Source organism: Panthera pardus, unplaced genomic scaffold (genome assembly GCF_024362965.1).
Source record: "Panthera pardus isolate Hobbes unplaced genomic scaffold, ASM2436296v1 HiC_scaffold_21, whole genome shotgun sequence".
NCBI classification, from domain to species: domain Eukaryota; kingdom Metazoa; phylum Chordata; class Mammalia; order Carnivora; family Felidae; genus Panthera; species Panthera pardus.
The window spans coordinates 67294449-67311575 of record NW_026526777.1 but is presented as its reverse complement, the minus strand read 5'-3'; the positions used below and the strand labels follow the sequence as shown (position 1 = coordinate 67311575).

Sequence of the window (17127 nt, the reverse complement as noted above, 5' to 3'; positions counted from 1 at the left end):
ATTAATAATCAAAAACCTCCAAACAAAGAAAAACCCAGGACCTGGCGGTTTTACTGGTGAATTCTAACAAACCTTGTAAAAAGAATTAACACCAATCCTTCTTGAACTCTTCCAAAAAGTGAAAGAGGAGAGAATACGTTCAAACTCATTTTATGAGGCCAGCACTACACTGATACCACAGCCAAAGAGTGCCAAAAGCAAAAATCAACAAGTGGGACAACATTCAACTTACTTCTGGAGAGCAAAGGAAACCATCCACAACATAAAAAGGCAACCTAATGGATGGGAGAAAATACCTACAAATCACATATCTGAGAAGGGGTTAATACAGAAAATATATTTTAGTAACTCGTAAAACTCAATGGCAAACAATCTGATTAAAAAATGGGCAGAAGATCTGAATAGACTTTTTCTTTTTTTTTTCCCCCTAAAGAAGACATAAAGATGGCCAACAGGTACATGAAAAGGTGCTCAACGTCATAAATCATCAGGTCAATGCCAATCAAAACCATGATGAGCTATCACCTCGCACCTGTTGGAACGGCTGCTGTCCAAAGACAAGATATAACAAGTGTTGTTATGAACAAGTGTTATAAACACGTGTTGCAGATAAAAAGGAATATTTGTGCACTGTTAGTGGAAACATAAATTGGTACAGCCACTTTGGAAAACATGGAGGCTCTTCAAAAAATTGCAAATAGGGGCACCTGGGTGGCTACCAATTCCACTTCAGATTATTTATCCCAAGAAAACAAAAACACTGAATTGAAAAGATATGCATTCCATGTTCACTGCAGCATCATTCACAAGCATCAAGACACGGAAGAACTTACATGTCCGATGATGGATATGTGGATAAATAAAACGTGGGGTGCATGCACAATGGAATACCACTGAGCCATTAAAATAAGCACTATCTTGCCATTGGCGGCAAAGTGGATGGACCTTGAGGGAATTACGCTAAATAAAGGCAGTCAGAAAGACAAATACTGCATGATCTCACTCAATGTGTGGAATCCAAAATAACCAAAAAAGGGAACGCGGAGAACAAATTGGTGGTTCTAAGAGGCAGGGGTGCAAGGGCATGTTGAAGGAGTGAAGGTGATCACAGGTACAAATTTCTAGTTACATAATGCCTAAGTCCCGGGGAGGCAATGCACAGCATGAGGACTACAGCTAATAATTCTGTACCACATACTGAAAAGTCATTGAGAGAGTAGCTCTTAAAATTTCTAAGCACAAGGAAAAAAATCTGTAACTACGTGTGCTGATGGTAACTTGACTTCCTGTGGTGGTCATTTCACAATATATACAAATACTGAACCATTATGTGCGCACCTAAAACTAATTAATATAATGTTGTATGTCAACTATATCTCAGAAAGGAAACAGAAAAATAAAAGAATGAAAACAAAAACAAAGGCAGTACAAAAAACAAAAAAAAGAAAGAAAAAAAAGAAAGGCAGAAAACGAAAGACCAATATTCTTCATGTATACGAATGCCAAAATCCTTAACAAAATACTAGGAATAAAATTCAGTAACACATAAAAATAATTATACACCATGACCAGTGATGTATATATTCCAGGGATGTAAGTTTGGTCCAATATTTCAAAATCAACCAATCTAATCCACCATATTTATAGGCTAACAAAAGGGGGAAAAAATCACATGTTCATATCGATAAATGCAGAAAAAATACTTGACAAATTTCGACAACTATCTGTGATAAAAACTCTCAGAAATACAGAAATAGATGTGTACTTCTGACTTGGTAAAGAGCACCTACAAAAAATGTGTAGCTAATATTACGCTTGAGGGCAAAACACTGAAGGCTTCCCCCTAAGACTGGGAAGAAAGCCAGGATGTATATTCTCATCACTCTTCTCCAACACAGCGCTGGGGATTCTAGCCAGTACAGCAAAAAGAAATGAAAAGCACACAGATAGATCAAAGAGGCAAAAACACAACCTTCCTATTTGCAGATGCATGATGATTAGCACAGAAAATCCTAAGGATTCAATCAATTTAAAAGGAATCAATTAGGGGCACCTGGGTGGCTCAGTCGGTTGGGCGTCCGACTTTGGCTCAGGTCATGATCTCACGGTTCTTGAGTTCGAGCCCCGTGTCAGGCTCTGTGCTGACAGCTTGGAGCCTGCTTCAGATTCTGTGTCTCCCTCTCTCTCTGCCCCTCCCCTGCTCATGCTCTGTCTCTCTCTCTCAAAAATAAATAAAACATTAAAAAAAATTTTTTTTAAGAAATTAAAAAAAAAACACCCTCTGAGAGCTAATAAAATGGGCTTATGAGTAACTCATCTCAATCCATATTACCTCTCTGAAGATAAATCCCTAACCATCCCAGCTGGTCACTGTTTTTTCAGTGTCAAATAACTAACACATTCAGTGCTCTTGATGTTTTATTGTTGATAGCAAATCAAAGCAAATGATCCTGCGTATCATATTTCCAAACACCTTAACTGTAGAAAATAAAGCTACAGAAATTTGATAAAGAGATACCTCTTAGGAAGAGAGCCACTTAAAAATATAGAACAGCATAAATTATGGTCAAATTTAAGAGCTCCATGTGTATTTAATATAAGCAAAGTATTAACATGGCATTTAAACAGTCCTTTTTAGGGGCGCCTGGGGGGCTCAGGCGGTTAAACATCCGACTTCAGCTCAGATCATGATCTCACGGTTTGTGGGTTCGAGCCCTGCATCAGGCTCTGTGTCTCCCTCTCTCTCTGCCCTTCCCCCACTCACGTGCTCGCTCACTCTCCTCCCCCTTCAAATAAACATTAAAATTTTTTTTTTAAATAGTCATTTTCATAAAAGATCCTGTCTCAGATTCTTCTTCTCCTTCGCTTACTTTGGTCTTAAAACGGCCTTTCTGGAGAGGCCTGACTATCCTGGCTAAGCCAGTACCTTCTCTCTCTCCTTATGCTGAGACCAGGTGCCATGCCTCTAAACCCTGCAAAAGGCTCCCATTACACTGACAGAAAAAAAAACCCAAAAACCTTGTAACAGTGAGACTGTACTGATGAGGGCACAAGCCCTACCCGACCCTCTGTTCTCCACCCCGTCTCCATCATCCTCCCCGCTAGCTCATCCTGCTCCAGCCACGCCGTCCGAACTCCTGAGGCGCATTCTGACTTCGGGGCCTTTGCACCGGCTGATCCTTCTGCGTGGAACGTGTGCTTCCCATTTAACTGCACACTAGCCCCTTCCCTGCTTCAAGTTGTTGCTCACCTGTCGCCTTCTCGGCGAGGCTTACCCCCAGGCCAGCCTGCATAAGATGACACAACTCCCCATCCTGGACTTCTGGCCCCTTCTCCGTATCCTGCTCTAAGTACTCACCACCTTCTAACATAGTGTGTCATTTACAGAGTTACATAGTTACTGTCTTATGTCTGTTGGGTGCCTTCCAGTCCCGCAAGAACAGGGTTCTGTCATTGTCATCACGCTTAGAACTGCATTCCAAGAGCCTCAGACCATACCTGCTCCCCAGCAGGTGCTCAATCAGTATTTGCTGAACGAATGGACTCAACGCACGAATGGACGGAACGGACATATCGACACTTGTCTGAATTAATTTACTTAAATCTCGTCAATGTGCCGAAAGGAACCGTCACAGAGAAAATAAAAGTTCACATCTTGCTGTCCGCATACATGCAGTTTCCTTGTCTACACTGTCCTTCTTCCTGACTCCTGACACTCCCTCCCCTGTTCGTGTGTATGCTCAGCCAGACAAGTTCCAGCTAAACCTCCCCAACTAACACATCTTCTCAAAGCACCATCTTTGTTCGCGTGAACCTTGGTGAGGCGCCCCTCCTGATCCTCCCCAGGGACCTATGCTCGTGTTTCTCATGTACTGCAGAAACTATTTTTTCCCATACCAAAATGTGAGTTCCTTGAAAGCAGAAACCATTCTGACTTGCTCTCCCCTTACTGGTGCAGAGCTCACATTACGTAACATGAGACAGGCACTCAGTATATATTGTGTGTGTAAACAGCCTTTTTTTTTTAAACCTACTAATCTGAATGAATAGTGAATCACAGAAATTTACCTCTTACTTGTTTCCTTAGTTTTTCAATTTCTTCTTTTAAGGTTTTGATCTCTAAATCTTTGCTTGCCGTGAGTGGACCGTCAGCAGTTGAATACTGCAGCGCTTGAACAGTCTGTGTTGACTCTTTAAAAAAAAAAAAAGAATAAAGGCTAAAATGAGAAATATGGCCATATTAAAAAATTTTTTTAACTAACAGCAATATATTTCTTTTTTTTAATGTTAATTTATTTATGCTGAGACCAAGCGAGCAGGGGAGGGACAGAGAGAGAGGGAGACAGAATCCCAAGGAGGCTCTGCACTGTCAGCACAGAGCTCAACACGGGGCTCGAACTCATGAACCGTGAGATCACGACCTGAGCTGAAATGAAGAGTCAGATGCTTAACCAACTGAACCACCCAGGCGCCCCAATATATTTCTTTCTAGAGAAATCCATATATAATTCTACTGATCAAAACATCTACTCAAAAAGCATGCAAACACATCACAATTAAATCCCAAAACTCCAACACATGTGTCTTTAAAAGTATAACAGACGTAGGAAAGGACTGGCCTTCTACCAAACACAGCAGGTGCACTTTACCAGCAAGTCAACCCATTCAGGTCCCTTTCATTCTGGCAAGAAGGGTCATCATGTGGTAACCCAAAAACTTCCTGGGTCAGATGATGCATTAAAAACAGCCTGGTGTGTGAAGGGAGGTTTAGAGATGTTAACACCAGTTGACCTTGAAAAATGCAGGGGGTTTGGGGCACTGATCCTCCCCCATGCAGTTGAGAATCTGTGTATGACTTTTTTTTTTTTTTGAAATTTTTTAAATGTTTATTTATTTTTGAGAGAGAGAGAGAGAGATAGAACATGAGCAGGGGAGGGGCAGAGAGAGAGAGGGAGACACAGAATCCAAAGCAGGCTCCAGGCTCTGAGCTGCCAGCACAGAGCCTGACACGGGGTTCGAACCCATGGACTATGAGATCGTGTGACCAGAGCCAAAGTCCGACGCTTAACCGACTGAACCACCCAGGCACCCCGAAAATCTGTATATGAGCTTTGACTCCCCGAAAACTTAACTACTAATAGCCTCCTGGTGATCAGAAGCCTAACCAATAACATAAACTGCCGATTAACACAGATTTTGTAATCTATGTGCATTATACACTGTATTCTTACGATAACGTAAGCCAGAGAAACGAAAATGTCACTGAGAAAATCATGAGGAAGAGAAAACACATTTACAGTATGATACCGTATTTATCAAAAAGGAAGTAAGTGCACAGGACCACGCAGTTCAAAGCTGCACCGTTTCAAGGGTCGAGTGTATACGATGTACAGAAATGCCAGCCTCCAGATTTTATGTATGACTCTGGCTCATCAATTTAGCTAAAACAGATTACTTTATCTTGCGGTTCTACTCAGAAGATGCAAAGTATCAAAGAAATGTTAACTCTACTGAAGTGTTTTTCCAGATATTAGCAGAAGATCTGGAAAAAACGCAAACTTTAAAAGAATTTTATGTCAGAAACAAAACCACCCTGTGCTACAACGGTTGCAGCACTATTTTATGGAGGGTTGGCCATAGAAAGTCTCCTCCTTCACCGTAATCGTCTGTCAGTACAAATCATGACTGATTGCTTTATACCAGTTACGTTATTTTATACTGCTTTATGTAACTTACATTATTTCTATGGCATATTATTACTTATATATATTACTTATATTTTACACACACACACACAAGCTCCAAAACATTGCGGCCTTCAAAGGAGGGGGGTTTTCTAATTAATTTTCACCATCTGTACAGAGAATAGTATCATCATCATCTTTGTATGCACGGTGGCCGATAAATATTTGTTAACTTGAACTAAAGGTGTAAGATATACCTATTGCGCATCCGACCGTGATCTTCTGCATCCAATAAGTACATCTTATACATTTATTTTTGGGTTCAAAACATGGTAAATATTGGTATATTTGGTATTTCTTATTTTTAAAGAAACATCCCTTATTTGTTTAAGAAGACACCGAAGTTGGGAGTAGGAGAAGGGAGATCTAAAAGTAGCCCTGGGGTACTAGTAACAGCTACTTTTCTTCCTAGACTCCACTTCAGGTCTGCTAAAATGCCCATTACCTGTCTATTAGCCATTCTTATTCTCTCTTTGAATAACAATTTCACACATTGTTCACTGCGCTTCTTACCATTACGACCCTTTTCATTACTCCTAGTAACTCTCACATCAAAATAGACAATCCACCCAACACTCTGGCTTTCTGGCACACAAACCCCCCAAGGCAGACACTGTTGGGGCTTTTTACCTAGAAGCGATTCCCCTCTCACTGCTTGTGAACCACATTCCGGCATCAGGCTCCAAGGCGGACCAGCCAAAGATAGAAGACGCTTCGAATCAATCATGGTAGTCCCACGCTACGTGCCGAGTAGCGGTTAAGAATTAGGTATGTGACCTAGTTAGAACTCACAGTGCCTTGAGAAGAAGTCCCCTAGGGGCTTCCTGGAAGAGTTTTAATCTCCTGTGGAGTAAGAGATGGATGAAAGGAAAGGAACCTTCTTTCGGTCTCCGCACGTGTGCGCACACGAGGTCTGGGACTTGGGCAGTACGGCAGAATCGGGAGGGGAAAGCCGTGAACATCAAAGGGAAGCTAAGCCCCAAATCAGCCCTGCAATGGGCCGTCCTGAGATAACAAATCCATATTATTTAAGAAGTCTATGACCTGCAGCCCAAAACAACCTAGCTGGGAGACTTTTTTCTGGCTACACCGCCAGATCCGCGGGTCACAGACGGGACCCACGGCTCCTGCCTCACGTGAACCTAGAAATGTGTATGTGTGCAGGTGGCAGGGGCGGTGGTGTTCACACAGGCACGGGACCAAGAAAGCTCAGCATCGTACAGAACGTGAAGCAGGCTCCCGTGTCACAGAGCGGGACTGCTCCTCTGCTGGTGGCTGGCCCACGGAGAAGTGCTCCCGGAAGCCCAGCCGAGACTCGGTAACCGCACGGCCTCCAAGACCTTGACTGCAGCTACGCCTCTCTCTCTCTTATCTCCACAGTGCACTTACTCGAGGGACACCTCACTGATTCCTCGTTCCCACCGAGAGATCGAATCCACTGTCCTGACATTATTCGTTTTTTTTCTCTTTTCTTCCTTATTTGCCCAGGTTAGATCCCGTGGTCCATCGCTACAGGAACTGCTCTGCACACCCACCTTCGGCCTGTCTGCCCTCCGTTCCTCGGTGACACGGCCTGGAAGGCGCCCGTGTCGGCCGAATGGGACTCTTCCCACTCCATGCTTCCGTCACGGAGGCTGACAAAGTGGCTGAAGGAAACGCAGTCACCTGACACTCACGTCTGCTAACACTGACCATCTGGCGACGACTGGCGGTCCTAAACCATTTCCCCAGAGCACGCGGTCTTCTGTGAACTGACCATCTCACGCGGTGTCTTCATCTTGACAAAAATCTCACGGTCTCCACCTTCCTTGTTCGCAGTTGATGGGCCCTGCTTTGTATTTGATGTTGCGTCTGTGTCCTCAAAGTAGAAGGTACGCGCCGCGAGGGCCAGTACTGTCCTCTTTTTCTGTTCACCGTCACCCCCACCCCAGTCGTGTGCAGAACAGTTCCCGGGACGTCAGTGTTCAATAAACAGCTGGTAAATGGATGGAGTAGCTTACACGTAAACTGTGCCACTGCATGAAACGCGCGTTGATACAAAAGACCATGATGTCTTATTTTCACTGGGTTTGCTTTGTGAAACGATACCACCCACACAGAACGATACTGCCTAAGAACATGTGAGATCATTTAAAACATCCCCAAAGCCTCCTATACAGCAATCTTCTCATTCAGAACAGGAAGGAGTAGGAAGCACCAGGTCATTGCTCCATCACTCCTGCTGCAAAAAGTCCAAGAATGTAACTTGCAAAAATCTTATTTTTACAGAATCAAGTATCTGAGAGAGCAGAGAGGACGCAGGACAATGAAACAGGGAGGGAACAGCCATTCTGAGGCGAGAAGACTCTGGCAGCTGGCTCCGATTTCTGAACTTCACCCAGTTCTGTGGCCAGGCTTAGGCCCCAGCTTGCCCTAAACGGAGCGCTATTATGCTGGAGGAAAAACACACCAGAGCTTGTGGAGAATGGGTGGGGCTGCTGAAACAACTCGGAAACCTCCAGATCCCTAAATATGTGCTGCTATTTTCATCGTGGTGTCTTTGTTGTATCTGGAGACTGCGTGGGAAGTCAGGAGCTTCTAAAATGCAGACTAAAATCTCCTCCGGTACTAGAGTATTTGAGAAACAAGAGTCTTGCCTCAGGAGAAGAGTCTGTCTCAAATACGTGGCCAGTCTCCCCATCAACACATTTGCCAAATAGGAAAAGGGCACGGGGTAGGAGGCTGAAGGGCAGAGTGAATCGCCCACACTTTACCGAGTGAGGAAGAGAGCCCCAGCCTGGCTCTTTCTAGATCTCCCTTTGTGATACTTGAACCCGGAGGTAGGCTGAGCCAATGAAATCTGCAAGCCAGCCTTGTCCTAGCTCAATTCCCGGTTAGAGGGAGCTCTAGGAGAAACCGAAAACTTGTGCTACAGCACCACCTTCTGGAAAACAAAAGAAAGGCTCCTGAATGACAACCTGTTGAACCCTTAGAATCCAAGGAGACAAAACCTTCCCTAAGTAAGAAAGGTGTCTGCTACTTCAACTGTGACCACAGAGGTACATTTCATGACGCACTATGAGAAAACCACAGTGATACGGTTTCACAAAAAGAAAGGACTGTTTTCCAGCAAGTAAATTCAAAGACATGAAGCATTGTGTTCTCACAGATAAAAAAATTCAAAATGGCGGTTAGGAAGAAATTCAATGAACTATGAGAAAACTCAGAAAGGCAACTCAGTAAACTCAGGAATAAAATTAGCGAACAGAAGGAGTACTTTACAAAAGAGGCTGAAATTATGAGAAAAACACAAACAAAAATTCTGAAGCTGAAGGACTCAATATATGAGGCTGAAAAATGCGTGACCAAGCACTGGGGGCACCTGGGGGGCTCAGTGGGTTGAGCACAGATTCTTGGTTTCAGCTCAGGTCACCATCTCATGGGTCGTGGAACTGAGCCCCGTGTCGAGCTCCGCACTAAGCGTGGAGCCTGCCTGGATTCTCCCTCTCTCTCCCTCTGCCCCTCCTCTCTGCTCATGCTCACTCTCTCTCTCGCTCTCTTTCTAAAAATAAATGTTAAAAAATTTTTTTTTTAAAAAGCACTGAAAACAGAGCAGATCAAGAAGCAGATCAAAGAGAATACATGATTTGGAGGGGGGGAATCTAGAAATGATTCAGGTGGAAGAGAAGAGAGATCTGAGATTTTTAAAAAGTGAAGAAACTCCACAAGAGTTACCATACTCTATCAGCCAAGCGAACCTAAGGAAAATGAGGATACCACAGGGAGGTGGTTTATTTAAAGAAAAAATAGCTGAGAACTTCCCCAGACTGGAAGAACTGGGCATAAAAGTCCACGCAGCTGAATAGGACACATTACTATCTCAATGAAAAAAGATCTTCACTAACACACCTTATAATGAAACTGTCAAGAGTCAATGGTAAAGAATTTTTTTAAAGTTTCTTTTGAGACAGAGAAAGAGAGAGAGAGAGAGAGAATGAACATGCATGCGAGCAGGGAAGGGGCAGAGAAAGAAGGAGACAGAGAATCCCAAGCATGCTCTGTACTGTCAGTGCACAACCCAATCTCATGAACCATGAGATCATGAGCCGAAATCAAGAGTCAGACATTTAACCAACTGAGTCACCCAGGAGCCCCATCAATGGTAAAAAAAATTTTTAAAGCACCCAGGGGGAAAAGGGATGTGATTTACACCCATTAGGCTATCAACAGATTTCTCGGCAGAAACCACAGAGCAGGAGAGAGTAGGATGACATATCCAAAGTACTGACAGATAAAAACCACCAGCCAAGAATATTCTATCCAGCAAAGTTATCCTTCTGATATGAAGGAGAGATAAAGGCTTTCCAAAAAAACAATAGCTAAGGTAACTCACCACCACAGACCTGCCTTCAAGAAATGTTGAAAGGAGCTCTTAAGACTGAAACAAGGGGTGCCTGGGTGGCTCAGGCTGTTGAGCGTCCAACTTCGGCTCAGGTCATGATTTCACAGTTTGTGAGTTCGCGCCCCATCTTGGGCTCTGTGCGGACAGCTCAGAGCCTGAAGCCTGCTTCGGATTCTGTGTCTCCCTCTCTCTCTGCCCCTCCCCTGCTTATGCTCTATCTCTCAAAAATAAATAAACGTAAAAAAATTAAAAAAAAAAAATGGAAAATGAAAGCACATAAAATTCTGATTCAGATGACAGACATTCAGAACTAGAAAACTGTAACCCTATTTCAGAATAGTGTGTCACATACTTAAGGATAGCATAAATGTTAAAGGAAAGGAGCATTTAAAGTAACTATAGCTACTACAATTTTACTTTTTAGAGTTTATGTATTTTTGAGAGAGAGAGAGAGAGACAAAATGTGAGTGGGGGAGAGGCAGAGAGAGAGAGGGGGGACACAGAATCCGAAGCAGGCTCCAGGCTCTGAGCTGTGAGCACAGAGCCCGACGTGGGGCTCAGACTCACAAACCCTAAGATCATGACCTGAGCCGAAGTCAGATGCTTAACGACTGGGCCACCCAGGCGCCCCTAGCTACTACAATTTGATAACAAATTCACAGAATAAGAAGAGAAAACTTGTGATACCAAAAGTATAAAAGGGAAGGCATAAAAGGATGGAATCTTTATAGGTGAATGAAGCTGCTATCATCAGAGACAGGACTATTTTATCTACGAGACATTTTATGTTAACCTCATGGTCACCACATGACAAAAATCTAGAGCAGAGGCACAAAAGATTAAAACAGGAAGGAGCCAATCACCATGGAAAACCACCAACTGGCAAAGGCAGACAGAAGGAGAAGTTAAAGGAAACAACGGAGAGACAAAATAACCAGAAGGCAAGAGAGAAAATGGCAGTAGTGAGTGCTTACAAATCAATAATCACCCTAAAAATAATTGGATCGCACTCACCAACAAGAAGGCATGGAGCAGGGGGAAGGATTTCAGAAACAAACAAACAAGACCCAAGTATATATGCTGCCTAAAGGAGACCTATCAGTTCTGAAGATACACACAGGCTCCAAGCGAAGGGAGGGAAGATAATACTCCAAGCAAGCAAAAACCAAAACAAAGTGGGAATAGCCATACTTCTATCAAACAAGAGAGACTTCAAGCCAGAAATGGTAACAAGACAAAGGTCATTGTAGAAAAACAAAGGGGTCAATACGTTAAGAAGATATAATAATCTGGGGCGCCTGGGTGTCTCAGTGGGTTAAGTGTCCAACTCTTGATTTCGGCTCAGGTCATGATCTCTTGGTTGGATTGAGCCCCACATGGGGCTCTGAGCTGACAGCATGGAGCCTGCTTGGGATTCTCTCTCCCTCTCTCTGCCCCTCCCCCACCACTCACATTCTTTCTCTTTCTCAAAATAAATAGATTTTTTAAAAAGAAGATATAACTGTAAATATATACACTCCCAACACCCAAGTACCGAAACATATTAAGCAAGTACTAACAGATCTTAAGGAAGAAAGAGACGATACAATAATAGTAGGTGACTTCAATACCCCACTATTAACAATGGATAAATGGTCCAGACAGAAAATCAGCAAGGAAATGTTGCAATCGAACCCTACTTTAGAACAAAGGGACTTAACAGACATTACAGAACATTCCATCCAACAGAAGCAGAATACACATTCTTAAGTGATAGCAGGACAGGCTCCAGGACAGATCACATGACAGGACATAAAACAAATATCAGAAAATTTAAAAAGAAATTATACCATCTTTTCTGATCACAATGGTATGAAATTAGAAATCAACAAGAGGAAGGCGAGAAGAACTACAAATATGTGAAAATTAAATGATTCTAAACAACCACGGGGTCAAAGAAGAAATCAGAAAAGAAATAAAAAATTTTCTCAAGACAACTGAAAACGAAAATACAAACATATCAGATTTGTGGAATCGATGGAGTAAAGCAGTCCAAAGAGGAAGTTTTTTTTTTTCCTTTAAAAAAGTTTATTGACATTCTATGCAGTGAATGTACTGTGCAGTATTAGTTTCCGGAAAAGATTTCAGTGGCTCATCACTCACATACAACACCCAGTGCTCATCACAACACGTGTGCTCCGTAACACCCACCACCCATCTAGCCCATCCCCCACCCACCTCCCCTCCAGCAACCCTCAGTTTGTTCTCTGAAAGCTGATAGCAAAAAATGACCATATTAATAGAGAGATTTCAAATAACCTAATTTACACTTCAAGGAACTAAAAAAAGAAGAACAAATTAAGTCCAAAGTTAGCAAGCGGGAGGCAAAAATAAGGTTCAGAGCAGAAACAAATGAAATAGAGACCAGAAAAATAGCAGAAAGGATTGGAGAAACTAAGAGCTGGTTCTTTGAAAAAATAAACTACACAGACAAACCTTTATCTACACTAAGAAAAAAAGAGGAGACTCAAATAAAATTAAAGAGATGGGGCGCCCGGGTGGCTCAGGCGGTTAAGTGTCTGACTTCAGCTCAGGTCATGATCTCACAGTTTATGAATTTGAGACCCGCAAAGGGCTCCCTGCTATAAGCACAGGGCCTGCTTTGGATCCTCTGTTCCCGCCCCCCCCCCCCCCCGCCCTTTCCCTGCTTGCTCTCTCTTTTTTTTTTTTAAATGTCTATCCACTCTTGAGAGAGAGAGACAGAGAGAGAGAGAGAGAGAGAGAGAGAGGGAGGCAGGCAGGCATGAGCAGGGGAGGGGCAGAGAGAGGGAGATACAGAATCCCAAGCAGGTTCCAGCTCTGAGCTGTCGGCGCAAAGCCCAACACGGGGCTCAAACCCACAGATGAGACCATGACCTGAGCCGAAGTCGGATGCCCAACCAACTGAGCCATCCAGGTGCCCCTCCCTGCTTACTCTTTCTCTCAAAAATAAACAAACATCTTGGGGTGCCTGGGTGGCTCAGCTGGTTAAGTGTCTGACTTCAGCTCAGGTCATGATCTCACGGTTAGTGGGTTCGAGCCCTGCATGGGGCTGTGTGCTGACAGCTCAGAGCCTGGAGCCTGCCTCAGATTCTGTGTCTCCTTCTCTCTCTCTCTACCCCTCCCTGGCTCTCTCTCTCTCTCTCAAAAATAAATAAACATTAAAAAAATTAGAAAAAAAATCCCCCCCCCCCAAAAAAAGAGGAAGAAATGAAAGAGACATTACAACTAAAACGACAGAAATATACAGGATCATATACTATGAACAATTATAGGCCAGGATATTACACAACCAGAAGAGATGGATACATTTCTAGAAACACACAACCTACCAAGACTGACTCAGGAAGAAAGAGAAAGTCTGAACAGACCAGTAACGAATAATGTGATTGAATCAGTAAACAAAAACCTCCCAACACAGAATCTCTAGGAACTGACAACTTCACTGGTGAATTCTACCGAACATTTAAGAAAAACTAACAATCTTCCTCAAACTCTTCAAAATAATGAGGAGGAGGGAATATTTCCAAGTTCTTTCTAGAAGGCCTTAATACCAAAACCAGAGAAGACCACAAAAAACTACAGACCAATATCTCTGATGAATATAGATGTAAAAATTCTCAACAAAATATTAGCAAGCCAAAGTCAAGAACACAGTCATAGGATTATATATCATGACAAAGTGCGATTTATCTCTGGGATGCAAGGGTGGTCAAACATACGCAAATCAATAAATGTCATAGATCACCTCAATAAAAGATAAAAATCACACACTCATCTCAACAGACACAGAAAAAGCATCTGACAAAACACAACATCCTTTCGTGATAAAAAACCTTAACAGACTGGATATTGAAGGAACATAACAAAATAGGGCCATTTACAACAAAGTGACAACTAGCATTATACTCAATGGAGAAAAACTGAGAGCTTTTCCTCTAAGGTCAGGAAGAGGACAAGGATGTCCACTCTCTCTACTCCTATTCAATATAGTCCTGGAAGTGCTAGCCAGAGCAATCAGGCAAGACAAAGAAATAAAAGGCATGCAAATCAGAAAGAGAAAAGTAAAATTGTTACTATTTGTTGACATGATTTTACATATAGAAAATCCCCAAGAGCAAACCCAGATAACAGTTGGAACTAATCAACAATTTCAGCAAAGTTGCAGGATGCAAAATCAACACATAAACCTGTTGTATTCCTTTACAGTAATGATGAGACATTTGAAAAAGAAGTAAAGAAAACCATCCCATTCACAACAGCATCAAAAACAATAAACTACTCAGGAACGCTTTTAACCAAGAAGGACAAGATCTGTACAATGGAAACTGTAAGAGTTTCCTGAGAAACAGAAGATGACACAAATAACTGGAAAGACATTGCACGTTCATAGATCACAAGTATTAATACTGTTAGAATGTTTACGTTACCCAAAGCCATGTACAGATTTAACATAATATCCATCAAAACACCAAAGGGATTCTTCACAGAAACAGAAGAAACAATCCTAAACTCTGCTGTGGCATCACTAAAGACACTGCACAGAGGGATCCTGACAAAAAGAACAAAGTCAGAGGTATCACGTTTCCTACTTTCAAACCACACTACAAAGCTACGATAATAAAAACAATACATTACGGGCCTAAACGCAGACACGCAGAGCAACAGAACGAAACAGAGCCTGCGATCAAACTGTGGCAAACACGGTCAACTAATTCTGCAAGGGAGCCAAGGACACCCAATGGGGGAAGGACAGTCTCTTCAACAAATGGTGCTGGGGAAACGTGCAGAACAACGAGAGTGGGCCCCTCTTGCACCACTCACAAAAATTAACTCAAAATAGATCAAAGACTTAAACATAAAGACCTGCCAGCATAAGACTTCTAGAAGTCTTCTAGAAGAGAACAGAGAAGAAGCTCCTGGACACTGGTCCTGGCAATGGTTTTCTGCATATGACACCAAAAGCACGCGCAACAGACACAAAAACTAACAAATGGGACTGTCCCAAACACGGAAGCTTCCGTAAAGCAAAAGAAACAATTACTATAATGAAAAGGCGACTTACAGAATGGGAGAAAATTTTTGCAAGTAATCAAGACGTGGAAACAAGCTAAAGGTGCATCGGTGGATGAACGGATTAAAAACGATGGGGCATATGTACACAACGGAGTATTACTCGGCCACGAGAAAGGAAACGTCCTGCCATGTGTGACAACATGGACGGACCCTGAGCGCACTGCACGGAGTGAAGCAGTCAGGTGGAGAAGGACCCACGCTGTACGGCATCACTTCTACGTGAGATCCGAAAAAGTCAAGCTCATAGAACAACAAAGAGTAAAACTCGTTACCGGGGACGGGACAGGGGTGGGGGGATGTCATTTCACGGTACAAACTCACAACAAGTAGTAGATAAATCATAAAGATCTACGGAGCAGAGTGGTCAATACAGACAGCCGAGCTGCACTGTAATTATGTGACATGGGAGAAGGCACTAAACGGTCCTACGACAGCAATCTCGTTACAACAGATGAATGCATCAAATTAGTAAGTTGGACGTCTTAAATTTACACAATGATATGTGGCAAATATATTTATTAGAATGTCAAGACAACTTGCACGATAAAGAGGAATTAATCCACATGCAGAGATCTTGGCAACTTATTGAAAAAATAGAAAGCAGTCTGTTTTATTGATGTCTGGGGAGTGTTTTTCTCTACTGGGCCTCTAAAAATATAATAGCGAAATTTTATTATTGCAAAAACTTGATTCTTTCTCTCTTAAGAGTTACAAGCTTTTTGATTATATTCCTTCATTCACAAAAGGAGTTAAGTAAAATAAATTGTATGTTATGTCCTTTATTTTGGAGAAAATAAAGCAGGGAAGAGGGATAGTGAATGCTGAAGATAAAGGAAGATTAGCTTTCAGGGGCGCCTGGGTGGCTCAGTCGGTTAAGCGTCTGACTTCGGCTCAGGTCATGATCTCACGGTTCCTGGGTTCGAGCCCCGCGTCAGGCTCTGTGCTGACAGCTCGGAGACTGAAGCCTGCTTCGGATTCTGTGTCTCCTTCTCTCTCTCTCTGCCCCTCCCCTGCTCACACACTCTCTCTCTCAAAAACAAACAAACATTAAAAAAAAAAAAATTAAAAAAAAAAAAGACTAGGTTTCAAATAGTGCAGTCAGGAAAGGCCTCATTTAAAGGTAACATTCAGGTAGAAACGTGAAGGAGGTAAGGGAATGAACCATATGAACACCAAAGGAAGACAACGTCAGGCAGGGCAACAGCTAATGCCAAGGCCCTGAGGTGGGGATGTGCCAAGCTGTGGGAAGAACAGCCAAGGAGCCCAGGGTGGCTAGAGGCAGAAAGAAGGATGGGGCGGCGGGGGGGTGGGGGAGCCTAGGAGGTGAAGTCAGAAAGGCAGGAAGAAGCCGGGCACAGACAGCGAGCCTGGCTGTTAAAGTGAGTGAGACGGAAAACCCCCGGGGTGGAGAAGAGGCCGTGAGGTAAAATGGTCTAAACTGTGCTCTAAGAGGATTGCTTGGCTGTTGTGTTGGAAACGGATCGGGAAGGTGGGGGAGGAGGGGCGCGGAAGGTGGGGGAACCAGCGAGAAGGCTGTCACGGAAGGCAGGGGGCAGCGGTGGTGATGCGAACAGGGAGGGGGCCGTGCAGCGAGCGATGCCCAGAGTCAGGATCCTCGGTGACAGCAGAGCCGCCAGACTCGCTGGCGGCAGGATGTGAGCTGTGACAGAATGACAGGGCTTCCAGATGCCTCGGAGGCTACAGTTCTGGGCACCTCGGCTCACCGGGTACTCGGGAGGACCCTGGCATTCGGAGGTCAGAGCGCCGGGCAGAAATCAGGGAGCGAGACTGGGAATCACTGGCTCAATAGAAAACCAGGAGATTCGAGCGTCCCGGAAGCCCAAAGAAAGAGCTCTCAGGAGGGGGCGTGGTCCGGTGGGTCAAATGCGGACAGGTGCGAAGACCGGG

At 43.4% G+C, this 17127-nt stretch overlaps 1 protein-coding gene across 1 annotated transcript in view; it reads right to left on the bottom strand.

The window, feature by feature from the left end:
• CDC42BPA (CDC42 binding protein kinase alpha) overlaps nucleotides 1-17127 on the bottom strand; it is a 316152-nt gene that overhangs the window by 133827 nt on the left and 165198 nt on the right. Inside the window, 1 exon segment of the mRNA XM_053909423.1 lies at nucleotides 4069-4191. Within this exon segment, the coding sequence (XP_053765398.1) occupies nucleotides 4069-4191 (123 nt within the window).